General features: G+C 40.6%; 2 protein-coding genes across 2 annotated transcripts in view; both read right to left on the bottom strand.

The window, feature by feature from the left end:
* Window positions 1–1,008: 1,008 nt before the first annotated feature.
* On the bottom strand, window positions 1,009–6,686 carry h3f3c (H3 histone, family 3C). Its single transcript, XM_084319994.1, has 4 exons — window positions 6,549–6,686; window positions 5,019–5,165; window positions 2,794–2,947; window positions 1,009–2,567 (listed from the first exon to the last, which is right to left on the bottom strand). Exons 2-4 carry the CDS (start codon window positions 5,144–5,146, stop codon window positions 2,439–2,441), a joined length of 411 nt encoding a protein of 136 aa, XP_084176120.1. The 5' UTR covers window positions 5,147–5,165; window positions 6,549–6,686; the 3' UTR covers window positions 1,009–2,438.
* Window positions 6,687–9,821: 3,135 nt separating this feature from the next.
* The window catches only part of plekhb1 (pleckstrin homology domain containing B1), a gene marked incomplete at both ends in the record, with an annotated part of 36,300 nt that continues 33,241 nt past the window's right edge, over window positions 9,822–12,880 (bottom strand). The window contains 3 exons of the mRNA XM_084320972.1: window positions 9,822–9,955; window positions 11,746–11,836; window positions 11,930–11,969. Coding sequence (XP_084177098.1) covers window positions 9,822–9,955; window positions 11,746–11,836; window positions 11,930–11,969 — 265 coding nt within the window. The remainder of the gene's footprint in view (window positions 9,956–11,745; window positions 11,837–11,929; window positions 11,970–12,880) is intronic.

Raw genomic sequence — 12,880 nt, 5'->3', positions numbered from 1 at the left:
ATAATATAAAAACATATTCTCAAAATAATCTGATGGGCCAGATATTATTTCTGGCGGGCCAATTTCCTATTGCTATCCTATATATATATATACACCTATTGCCGACCACTGTTCTAGAGGGTTAATTCATACAGCTATTCCGCCCTTTGTAAATGGACATGCTTTCTTTAATTGTGCTGGTGAGAACACATTCACTACAAATATGTTGACTAAATGCAATTTGTGCATAGGTTACATGGAGTTCAGGAATAAAGCATTTATATAATCTATAAATATGCTATGCATACACAATTGTGAAGCAGCTTCTTCTAAGGTGCAAAACATTTGACCTTCATGCGTAGCTATTGTCCTATGGTGAAAGGCATTCCATAACTGACTGGGTTAATGTCTCCCCCATCTGGCAAACGGCTTCAACAACACAACCGCAAGAGAAGACAGTGAACGGCATGCCGCAGTTCAAATATTAATTTACTGCATTTGTATAGCAGCTTTTATCCAAAGCGCTTTACAACTTATGCCTCACATTCATCTATTCAGTCACACATTCTCACACCAACAGCGAAAGGTGCCAATGTTAAATGTCTAGTAGTTCATGTCAGGGTGTTTCTTTTGAGCCACTGAAACTCCTGTCAAGGAATGATGAATGCAGATCGCAAGGCAAATCCAACAGACCAACAGACATATGTTTCTTTCTTATAACACCTATTTATTACCACCATAGTATGAGAAATTTGGAAAATACAAAGATCATCTTATTTATACGTTTGAAAATCTGGAGGAATAAGAAAAAATATATAAGAAAAGAAAAAAGAAAAAAATGAGGTTATATGTGTATCACAAATTCTGAGAAAACGGACAGAGTCTATGGTCAGGACTACATAGGAACTGGGAGAGAGACAGAGACATAGAACATGCCAAGAATAACTATCACTGGAAATGTATCTTACAGTATATAGTTATGACACGTCTAATGCCATTCCAAAGAAACTGATCACTGGAAGAGTAGGGAGAGAGAGAGAGAGAGAGAGAGAGAGAGAGAGAGAGAGAGAGAGAGAGAGAGAGAGAGAGAGAGAAGGGCAGAGAGAGAGCAAGAGAGATAGAGGAAAAAAGAGAGCGAGAGAGGCAGAGTAGCATCAAGGATAACAGACCTAGCATGAGGAAGTGGATAGGAGAGGCACTGGTACGTCAGCGCCCCCATGTGGCTGCCATCAGAACATGAGCTCAGTTAGGGAAACATTTTTAGCTCAGCCTCATTTTCTAAACAGAAAAACTGTCCATGTCAACTTTATCCTCATTATTTTGGAAGTGGTAAAAAGAAAATATTATAAACGTAAAAAAAAAAAAAAAGTTTACAAAAAATTTAAATAGACACCATATCCACATTGATAATCAATACGTTTAAGTAACCAAGAGAGAACTGTTTGTCGTTACAAACTATTAGTTTGGCAGATCAGAGCTCTCACACACAAACAGGCCAACAGACTTATGATGGAGCTCCACAGACAACCCCCCCCCCCCTGCAGGAGTGGAGCTGCACCATCATGTCCAACACCACCTTGAGAGGTTCTGAACCAGTCCATCTTACAGCTGGTCACACGGGTCAAGAGAGTCCCGGGGGTCACATTGTTAACAGATATTCACAGAGCTTAACAGAGTTAGGAGTGCTGATCTAGAGTCAGTGACCAGGAAGCACTTATCTGAAGCTGACTGTAGATCAGTACCACCACTCTGAGAGGGTTCGTGAACATGGACCTGGGGAGATAAATCAGTGCTAGGGTCAGGCGAGGAACACCGGAGAGAGTGAAGGTCTGCCTGCAGAGGGGTGGAGGAGTCGACAGGGGCAGGTGTGTTCTGACGGGGCAGAGGCCTTGGGGTTAGTTTTAATAGCACCCTGCTGTGGAAGTAACCGCTCCCCTTAAGCAGACTAACCCCGTGGGCCACGCCCCTTCCCCTGATGCCCGTCTTGGAACCACACCGTTTTGCTTACAAAACAACATCCGCCCATTTCGCTCCCAAGGAGAAGTCCAGGACAACTCCCGTCACCAAATCTGTGGTTTCCGTTTGCGAAATAAGACACGAAACGCCACAATTCACGCCCCAAACGCAATGTTTTGCGTTTGAGTACGCGTGCGTGTCGTCTCTGATCAGCGAAACCGATTACATGCACGAAAAGGTACCCTAAAATAACATCCGGTGAACATAACACTATGAGAGACCAGACGTCTCTTCATCATCATCATCATAATAATAATAGTTGCGCTAAATTCTACAGAGGAAGGAGAAGGGGGGAGGAGTGGCTGTGACGGATGGGGTAGGAGGAAGGAGCAAGAGGGTGGGGACAGTGACAAGTAAAGCAAAAGAGGACACACGGGTGAGACATTACATTGGGAAATGGGCGGGAGGAGTCGGGGGGCGTGTCCAGGAGTCGGGGGGCATGTCTAAGCACGCTCGCCGCGGATACGACGCGCCAGCTGGATGTCTTTGGGCATGATGGTGACACGCTTGGCATGGATGGCACACAGGTTGGTGTCCTCAAACAGACCCACCAGGTAGGCCTCGCTGGCCTCCTGCAGACAGATGGGAGAGGGCGTATGAAAGCGTTATTTTTTTTTCCTGCGGCGTGTCTGGTGTCTTAGTGTACATTTTACGATTGGTAAAGACTGTTGAAATGCACGTGTACAAACGCATTTAAGAGTCGCAAAGGTTCAGAGACGCGCACAAATAAAGACACGTTGACGTAACACACACACACACACCAACACAGGCGACACACACAGAAAAATAAACACACACCTGCAGAGCTCCAATGGCGGCACTCTGGAAACGCAGATCGGTCTTGAAGTCCTGAGCGATCTCCCTGACCAGGCGCTGGAAGGGCAGCTTGCGGATCAGCAGCTCAGTGGACTTCTGGTACCGACGGATCTCTCTCAGAGCAACGGTACCAGGCCTGAAATGGGCACAGTCGATGAATACCTCATGCATTGCAAAACGTTTTAGGAAGGACTGATCGACTATAGAGTATGGTATCCTCTACTCAACATGTTGAAGGATATCAGTGTTTCAGCCTTATCAACCCGCCATCTGCCGTTCCTCTGCGTTGTGTTTGTAGTCGTTTGGTGATGGTTATCTTACTGGCTGTCACACTGTCTTACCCCGTTGATGCATCCGGGCAAAAGAATCAACTCGAAAACATACTATCTCTTCTTGGTGGGATGTTTATTTTCTTTTTTTTTGATCAAATATTTTTATTTTCTTTTCTTTTTTCCAACATGAAACAAAACATATCACAATACAACAACAACAATACATAAAAAGACTTACTCAACACCACATGACAAGACAACTACTGATACAACTGTACAGTGATCATCCTAACATGGACACTCGCTCGTTCTCTTCCCCCCCCCCCCCCCTCCCCCCGCTCACCCCAGGACCTCAACATGAGTCACACTCATAATACATCACAATACATCACTCAGCAAAAAAAAAAAAAAAAAAAAACAAGAATCTAAACAAACATTTCCAAACTTTGTTTATTTTCATAAACAAAAGGTCTCTATCCAACACACTTCGTCTGACTCAAACCGGAAGAACTCACAGCTATAAAGTATTTTCCCTAGCAACGGCTGTTAGCCATATCAACGCTGCCTTATCTACTCTCATCACTAAGCGACGGCGGCCGCTTGTCACCTCTGACCCAATCAAACGCTGCTATGGCTTAAAATGAACACACTCTCTCCATCTCTTGGAGTGACCTTGAGTCTCTCTCTCTCCCGTTTCGTATCTCTCCCACACTCTTACAGTCTCTAAGTTCAACACATACACACACACAGGGGAGATGTCTGTCTCAGCGTTTAGAGTTTAACACGTTTAAACTAATATCTATATGTTATAACCAAATGAAAATCATTGATTTCCTTCAATGTTTACCGGGTCGTGTGATGATAACACAAAGGATTGATGAGTTAGGACTATTTTGTGCTGTGACACACCCTTTTGCGACAGCCCTATTGATAGATGTTAGGGAACAGTGTATGCTAAGGATAAGCTAAGGAGAGCTGAATGTGTTTAGCAGGTTTTGTGTCAATTGGAGTCACGGTGTAGGAGTTATGGCTTTTCAAAGTTTTACATGTTGACCTTTAATTATAGCACCCCCATCAGGCCAATCTGTGATTTTTAAATGTTGGAATATAGAGTGACAAGAGATCCCTCCAAGTTGAATCAGAAATTGGTCCAGTGAGGTCTGAGATGTCATGCAGGACAAAAGGACCAATGAAAGAACCTCCTGCCCTGCGATTTCATCATACAGCAGACAAAAACTTTTTGCCAGCATGTTGACTTCCAGGCTAAACTACCGTATGTACACATCAATGTGGAGTCAATCCGCCCTAAGGGGGGCGCTAGAGCAAATACATAGACATTGTATATGCATAACATAACTTTGTACCCAAGAAAATCTCAACTTAATCTACCTCGAAGAAGTATTTGTAATAATTCTTAGAAAATCTTTTAATCTTATTGGTGTTGTGATGTAAACAAGACAAACTTCTTTCTCTGGTCTGCATCCCCTTAACAATTGTATGTATTGAGCCGTACTGTATTGTACCCATTCTGCAATCTGTTAAATAAAGTTCTCATTCATTCATTCAATTCTTGTTCCACATTCTTCCAAGATTAAACTTTATCTTCCTCCATCAAATAGTTGAGACTTCTTCATAAAAATGCCCAATGATACAGTTTAAAATGTGAACATGCCCATCCCCCATCAGATTTGTTTGCACTGAAGAGCTGACCATTTTATACTGGGTCTTTACCTCAAAATATAGCATCTTAGTAAAGAGTCTAGTTGTTGCCAATATGCCCCCCCCCCCCCCCAAAAAATGAATACCTGTGTAAATGAAATGTATCTCTTTAATACCTTTTAAGGCCTTAAATCGAGAATTATGAATTTACTTTTAAAGAATGTTTAATACCCTGCAGATAGCCTGGACTACTGGTTTAGGGGGGTGATGCTGTACCTGTAGCGATGGGGCTTCTTGACGCCCCCGGTGGAGGGCGCACTCTTGCGGGCAGCCTTGGTGGCCAGCTGCTTACGAGGAGCTTTGCCTCCAGTGGACTTACGAGCGGTTTGCTTGGTACGAGCCATTATTACAACAAGTGGTCACCTGAGGAGAGAGGAAAGGACAGTTGTACTACAAACACAATTGCACATTGTAATTGTAAGCTAATACAACTGACCTGGACATGCCATACATCCTTTGAGTGTATTCATTTAATTAATTTCAAACCTGTAGTGATTGTAATTGTACATAATTCACCCACGGCGGCCAAACATTCTGGAACATTTGTGATGATGTCATAGCCGAACGTTCTAGAACATCGAACATTCTGGAACATTTGTGATGTCATAGCCGAACATTCTAGAACATCGAACATTCTGGAACATTTGTGGTGATGTCATAGCCGAACATTCTAGAACATCAAACATTCTGGAACATTTGTGGTGAACAATCATACGATATAAGAAAAACAAAAGTGTAACTGAATTATCTCAGTATAGTTAGTTAGTATATTATTTAGGCCACTTTGCTAAATGTTATAGTCCCCAGTCCAAAAAGTTTTAAAAAATCGGTAGATTTCAAAATTGATGATCACATTATGTTCTTCACCTTTGTTTGAGTCAGCTATCTGGGCTGCACGTTAGCCTAGCTTAGCACAATGAATGGAAGCGGACAGTGCTGGACTCCTGAAAGCAGGGAGAAAACTGGTATCTATCTTCTTGTCTCTCTCTGGAGAAGACGATAAGCTAATTTTTTCCCAAAATGTTGGCGTGTTCTGTGTACATAACAGAGAAAATTGAGACACGTTTTACAGTTTGGCCAGAAGTGAACCCTTTTCCTTTGTACCAGGCATAATACTCTTTTATTTGAGTGACAGCTGCACAAACAGAGCCAGCGTACCAATCAAACCAATCACAGTTGTATAGAAACCATAAAAAGGAAATCAACCAATCCCAAAGGTCGATGTCGTATTTTGCGGACCAATAAATGGCATTCTGCATAGCAGGAGGCGGGCCGACTAGGTCCTGACCCCGCCCCCATACCGCAAGATTATGGCCGCGGCTCAGATGGAGGAGGCATCGATTCGAACGAACCTACCAATATACAGGCAAAGAGCGGGACGTAAACTTTCAAAATATTTTACGAAACTGGACAATGTGTATGTCCACAACTATTAACAAACCATAGAAGATGGGTATGTCCATCTGATAAGTATCAAAGAATACGCGAAGCAACGTTGCGTTACAGTAAATAAACGAGGTAAAAATGCATGAAAGTGGAGCAGGGCTGTCTCTGCCTCGACCAGTGCAGTGGAAGTAGAGGGGCTTTTCTCTCTCGCATCGCGGCGATGGATTTTCTCCATTTCAACAACGTCGAAATAAAAGGCTATTTCTGCATAAAATAAAGTTTGACCAACGTTATTTTAATTGTAAATAAGGGGCTAACTGCTTCATGCGAAAAAAAATCACGATTAAAATGTTAACTTACCAAAGGTTAACGTTTTTCCCGCTAGAGAAATAAAGTGTTATGTATGTCTGGCAGTGTCAGTATATTTACTATCTCTCACACAATGGAAGCGGGTGTCTGGTAGGAAAATGGCTGCCGTGTCAATCATCCGTCTCCCACAATGCAACGGCGACCATTTGTAAACATTGTTTTTGTTTTCTGAAAGTAGCGTGGAATATTTTATTATTATTAATGCAGGCCCGTATTCAGCTTTATACGGATGTAATAATAGGCATATCATTGAGATATTATTACCAGCGACGGTGACCTTGGAATTAGTTTAGACGACTTTAAAATGTATTATTGTTACATTATGTTCATTATGCAAACAGCGAACGAACAGCGATTCACTTTATGATTCACTCTGGGTGGATGATTTGAGCTAAGAAGGAGGGGGGATTGTGACAATAGAAGTAGCCCCGTAGTCAAGGGTTTTATTGCAGAAGTAGATACAATAGGCTACTGATATTGACTGAAATGCATGTTTTGCATCATGAATTGTCGAGAAGTTGACCGTGCTTGATGGGTTCTCAATCAAAACCAAATGTTAGGCACAATATTATTAATATTATTTCATAATATTATAAAACACTAATACGGTAATAATGTGTTATTGGTGTTACTATGAAAATAATTCTCCTATTTTCATAATTACTCTGGCACATATCTACGTAACATTTCAAGGTTGTCACAAGTTTAAAAGAAAAAAAACATTTAAAATAAAGCTAGACTGTTTTTACATGGCTATAACTCCGGCTACTCATTCCACTGACTACTTTGTTGATAGCACATGATGGAGAATCGTGTTTAATTCATTTAAAGTATATGTCAATAATAAAAAGATAACTAGAATAGATCATGGTAAATATACAGTAAGTGTCCAAAATTGTTTTTGGATGTGACATTGTGTGCAAAATAAATCAACATTGTTTTACAGTGACGTGCCCCTTTAACCTTGTCTTCAAACTGACTGCTGCTCTTGAACTTGGACTGCTACTGTAGCAGTGCTACATACCCAATGTGCAATACTGTAGTACATGCTCATCACTTATTTTTACACACAAATCCTCATTGTCATATATAGTGTTATATCTTTTACTTGTTATTCCATGTTTATTATTCGTTTTTTTTATGACTAATCCTGTAATGCACCTATAGTGCTCCTACTGCTGAGTTGACCTGTCCTCTCGTCCAACACATATAATTGTACCATAAAAAGAAACTTGAGAGATGTTGAGGACCCCTAATGTAGAGTTGGCATTCCTTTTACTAAAATGTTCTCTTTTAAAAAAGGTTTGCTCATGAAATTAATTGTTGTAGTTGACCTAAATGCTTGGCGATACCAGTCCAGGGTCTATACTGGTACTCACCCTTTTGTTCGTGTTTTTGTCTCTTGTTTTTGGGTAAAAAAAAATCAAGATTTAAATGTACATTTGTGTGTGTAGTATGGACATGTGCAGTTATGTATGTATGTACACATACTATACCTACATGTAAAGTGACTTTCTTTGACACAATAAAGTATAAAAAATAAAATAATAATAATAAATGCTTGGCGACATTATCGTTATAAACTGTGTAGAATGTCTGCTTTTGTAAAAAAAAAAAAAAACATTGATAAATGACCACTAGATGGCACATAACATAATACATTCACCAGCGTTACTTAGTTTGAGATGACTTCTCTGGTGGTGTGGGAGTATTTGTTTGTTATTAGTTAATGTTAAATAGTATACTGTTAATGTTAAACTGTTAAAAATGGTCAAGAGACCAGTAACTAAACTGACTGTATGAAGATGTGGTGCCATTAACAAGACAGACTCAATAACCCTTTAAAAGAAATTTGGAACTCAATATTTTAATGATGATGTAAAAATGGGCACTGATGAAGGTATAGCGTTCTAGGGGAAGGGTTCAGGGAGACATTATTTCATAATTATTTTAATTATGGACAGTTGCACCGTCTCAATCCACTGTGTCACAATATATACTGTCGATTTGTTTTACTCCAGTGTCTACAAACATTGCCAACATAAACAAACCTTTTACAGCGAATACCATTCAAATAAAAAATTTACAATGTACATAAATCCATGATCATTCAAATCAAAAATGTATTTCCTTCCTTACAGGTTACAGGTAGTCACCAAATACTATAGTAAAACCATAGTATATGATTTAAAAACTATAGAAATAATATGGTGAATCACTACTACACTGCAGTTGTCATTGCTCCATCATAATGTTTTACATTTAGTAATTTAGCTGACGCTAAGGCAATAGATAAATGACTATACAAACTAGTGTGTAAATCAGTACCATTCTGTTTATACAAACAAATACAAAATTAATCATAATATTATATACATACATACAATAATCTTTTAATATCATAAAGCCTTTTGATCCCCTTGTATTTTACTTAATTTGTCAAAACACATAATCAGCAAATTATCAAACCATTGTAAGATGGAGTAACAGTGGGTTTGAAAAACATATAAAAGATGAAAAGGTATTACTAAAGGATTAAAGGTGCTGTAAGTGGTATTTTCTTTGTTAAAATAAATGGTCTACATGTTAAAATAATAACTACACTCTATACCATCACTGATATAGATTGTCTGATCAGTAACATGGGTCTCCCAGTCCCTACCCAATCAGGAGACAGAAGGCAACATTGCAAAATTGGTCTGACAAAAATAAGAAATAAAAACTAGTTTTAAGCAAATGTGTGCGTGAAACAAGTAAAATAATCTACCAGTGCAGTAAGCAAATTTGGCTTAGCAAGATTTCTTGAAATAAGTAAATATTCTCTTTCCTGATTGGATAAAGTGGGAAGGGATACCAGACAATCTATTTTGTATTTACTGCAGAGTGGAGGGACTGGGAGACCCATGTTACTGACCAAACATTCTATATCAGTTAGGGCTGTTGGAATGTAGAGCTATTTACATTAACACCTATTTTAACAAAGAAAACACCACTTACAGCATCTTTAAGCTTTCATGGTGGCAGAGTGCAGCGTTGGGATAAATTCACTTTCAGTTCAGTTCATTCAGAAAGTGGATTAGCCTTAAAATATTGAATATAAAAAAAGGAACGTCTGTCACCTTTTGAGTCACTGAGAACGGATATTCCATCATCAGTGAGTTAACCTTGATCTCTGTTCAAATCGTGAATGGATTGAACTGAAAGTGACTTGATCCTGGTGGAGAGGTTGGAAAGAAGCTATAAAAGGCTTGTAGAGTCGTCTCCTCAGCAGAATAGGAAGGGCAACCAGAGGAAGGAGCGCATCGCTGCCCCCGCCGCCATGCCAGCCACTAACCCCAGGGCCAGGTGCTCTGCCACTCCGTCGAATGGGTCCCTCTGAATGATCACATGATGAGTACCTTCAGATGAAGGGAGGAAAGAGGCAATTAAATGACCAACCGATTGGCTGACCCATGGTCTGCGCATTTTACAGTGAGTGGGAGACCCTTAATCATGACTAAATGTAACCGAACTACTATTTTGTAGGGCTGTCCCCGACTAAGGATTTGGATAGTCGACTATGATTGGCCAAAATTAGCCGATAGTCGACTATTAGTCGACCATGAAAAAAAAAAATGAAAAAAAAGTATATATATATTTTTTTTATCATTCCATTTGGGCTGTGGGATGGCTTAATGTCTGAGGGAAGGCTTCTTGTTCTCTGAAAAAGCATGCAATTGGTCCACTGATGGATACATCTTGATATTTGTCTAGTCTAGTGTGTTCATTAGATGGGTGAAATCCTCTTTCAAAATGGTAAATGGCTGCTTTTTTATATAGCGCTTTTATCCAAAGCACTTTACAATTTTTTACCCATTCACTCACACACCGACGGCGGAGGCAACCATGCAAGGTGCCAACCTGCTCATCGGGAGCAATTAGGGGTTAAGTGTCTTGCTCAAGGACACATCGACACGCTGCCCGGGAGGAGCGGGAATCGAACCGGGAACTTCTAGATTGCCAGACGACTGCTCTACCTCCTGAGCCACTGTCGCCCCTACTTTACTTTCAGTGCCTCTGTGCCTGTTTTCTTAGGCAGTTAGCCTCTGGTATGCATGCCATTAGCGTTAGCCACGCTTCTAGGCCTCTAGAAAAAAAATATTATAATATATATACATTTTTTGTATTCGACTAAGAGGTTGGCAGTCGACTACGGCTCCTTTCGATCGATTAGTCGACTATTCGACTAATAGGGGTCAGCCCTACTATTTTGTGTTTTGTTTGTACCCAAGACGGCGACTTGTCAGTCATGTCAGTCTATGGATATTGTAATGAGTCCCCTCAGTCTACTTTGTATTCTCAGTGTTTCATGTTACAACCAACACTTTTACAAACTGGGCAGTACATTAGGTAAGCAGTGTTTCTGGCCCCAAGAAGCACAGCTAATTAATGAATCAAAGCTAATCGCATTCCTTGCGTGTGTATCCCCCTTGTGACATCATCAAGACTCAAGAGCAACAACTCTGACATTACCTGGCATATTCTCTAATTACCCTGTGCTATGGTGCTGACATTACCTGGTGTATTCTCTATAGTTACTGAGTGCTGTGGTGTTGACATTACCTGGTGTATTCTCTGTAGTTACCCTGTGCTGTGGTGTTGACATTACCTGGTGTATTCTCTGTAGTTACCCTGTGCTGTGGTGTTGACATTACCTGGTGTATTCTCTGTAGTTACCCTGTGCTGTGGTGTTGACATTACCTGATGTATTCTCTGTAGTTACCCTGTGCTGTGTGCTGTGGTGTTGACATTACCTGGTGTATTCTCTGTAGTTACCCTGTGCTGTGGTGCTGACATTACTGGTGTATTCTCTGTAGTTACCCTGTGCTGTAGTGTTGACATTACCTGGTGTATTCTCTGTAGTTACCCTGTGCTGTGTGCTGTGGTGTTGACATTACCTGGTGTATTCTCTGTAGTTACCCTGTGCTGTGTGCTGTGGTGTTGACATTACCTGGTGTATTCTCTGTAGTTACCCTGTGCTGTGTGCTGTGGTGTTGACATTACCTGATGTATTCTCTGTAGTTACCCTGTGCTGTGTGCTGTGGTGTTGACATTACCTGATGTATTCTCTGTAGTTACCCTGTGCTGTGGCGTTGACATTACCTGGTGTATTTTCTGTAGTTACCCTGTGCTGTGGTGCTGACATTACCTGGTCCTGGTCCAGGCGTGATGTAAATTGTCTCGTGGCTGTTCAGTGGGACCGACTGGTAGTTGTCATCGTATGGGTCATATGTGAACACCTGTGTTTAGAGAACAATATACTCACTACTCGTATCATGTTTTGAGGGCTTTCTTTTAGTGGTGTTGGTTAAATTCATGTTACATTCACTTACAGGGTTTCTTTTAGTTTCTAGAAGAGTCAATTTCCATGCTCTGAAACATAAACCAGAGTGAGAAAGATGAAAGAAAGACGTAAGACTGAGCTGATGAGAAAAAGAGACCATAGTGAAACTGATGGAGCAGCTAGAGGGCCTAAGCCCACGTGAATGACCCTGAAAGAAACCATAATCAATAATCTATCTACTGGGCTAACAACTGCCTTTGAAACTCAAATGACATTCGAATTTCGAGAACTGAACATTCTAATGATTTTCACATTTACATTTAGTCATTTAGCTGACGCTTTTACAAGTTCTGTACAAGTACAAGTACAACAAGTGAGCAGGAAGAGCAGAACTCTGGCAGCTACTGTAAGGGTCAGTGGCATTGTTTGTCAAATAGTGTTGAACTGCATAGTAGTATAGACATATTAGTATGATAGGTAGTAGTATAGTAGCATAGTAGTAGGTAAATAATAGTAAAAGACAGTAAGAAGATTTGTTTTGTTTTTTTGTTTTTCAAATTTAGTTTGAAGAGGTGTGTTTTTAGTTGACAGTTGACAGTTGATTTGAATAATGATGTCACAGTGGCTACTGGCCACTGAAAGCGAATGTTATATTTCATATGGCTTTACGCTCTGCTCTATTGGAACTGTCCCTTTAATCATATGCTATCATGAAATCTTTCAACCACATGCATGCACCTACACCTGCCTGGCCACGCCCACATCCGCTCACATATAAGCGGGCCATGGCCATACTACCAGCTCCTTCCCTACTTTCACCACCTGGAAGTACGTGCAGGGCACCCCTTCAGATCAAGTGATGAAGTAGTTAGTTAGTTATAGGAGCTGTGTTGGCATTGTCTTTTGTTTTTCCCTCTCTCACTAATTTACAGGAGAAAGAAAGAATAATGTCGTCACCACCGGAGAGTCTAGAGGATTATTCTGACCTCCACCGGTGCTT

This window comes from Notolepis coatsorum (genome assembly GCF_963971535.1).
Source record: "Notolepis coatsorum genome assembly, chromosome: 8".
Lineage (NCBI taxonomy): Eukaryota > Metazoa > Chordata > Actinopteri > Aulopiformes > Paralepididae > Notolepis > Notolepis coatsorum.
This window is presented reverse-complemented; position numbering and strand designations above follow the sequence as displayed.

Excerpts from the sequence above, each read along its gene's own strand:
- h3f3c (XM_084319994.1), bottom strand. The coding sequence starts at position 5,146 with ATGGCTCGTACCAAGCAAACCGCTCGTAAGTCCACTGGAGGCAAAGCT. Across the intron at positions 2,948-5,018 it reads AAGAAGCCCCATCGCTACAG|GCCTGGTACCGTTGCTCTGA; the intron begins GTACAGCATCAC and ends TGCCCATTTCAG. Across the intron at positions 2,568-2,793 it reads CCGCCATTGGAGCTCTGCAG|GAGGCCAGCGAGGCCTACCT; the intron begins GTGTGTGTTTAT and ends ATCTGTCTGCAG.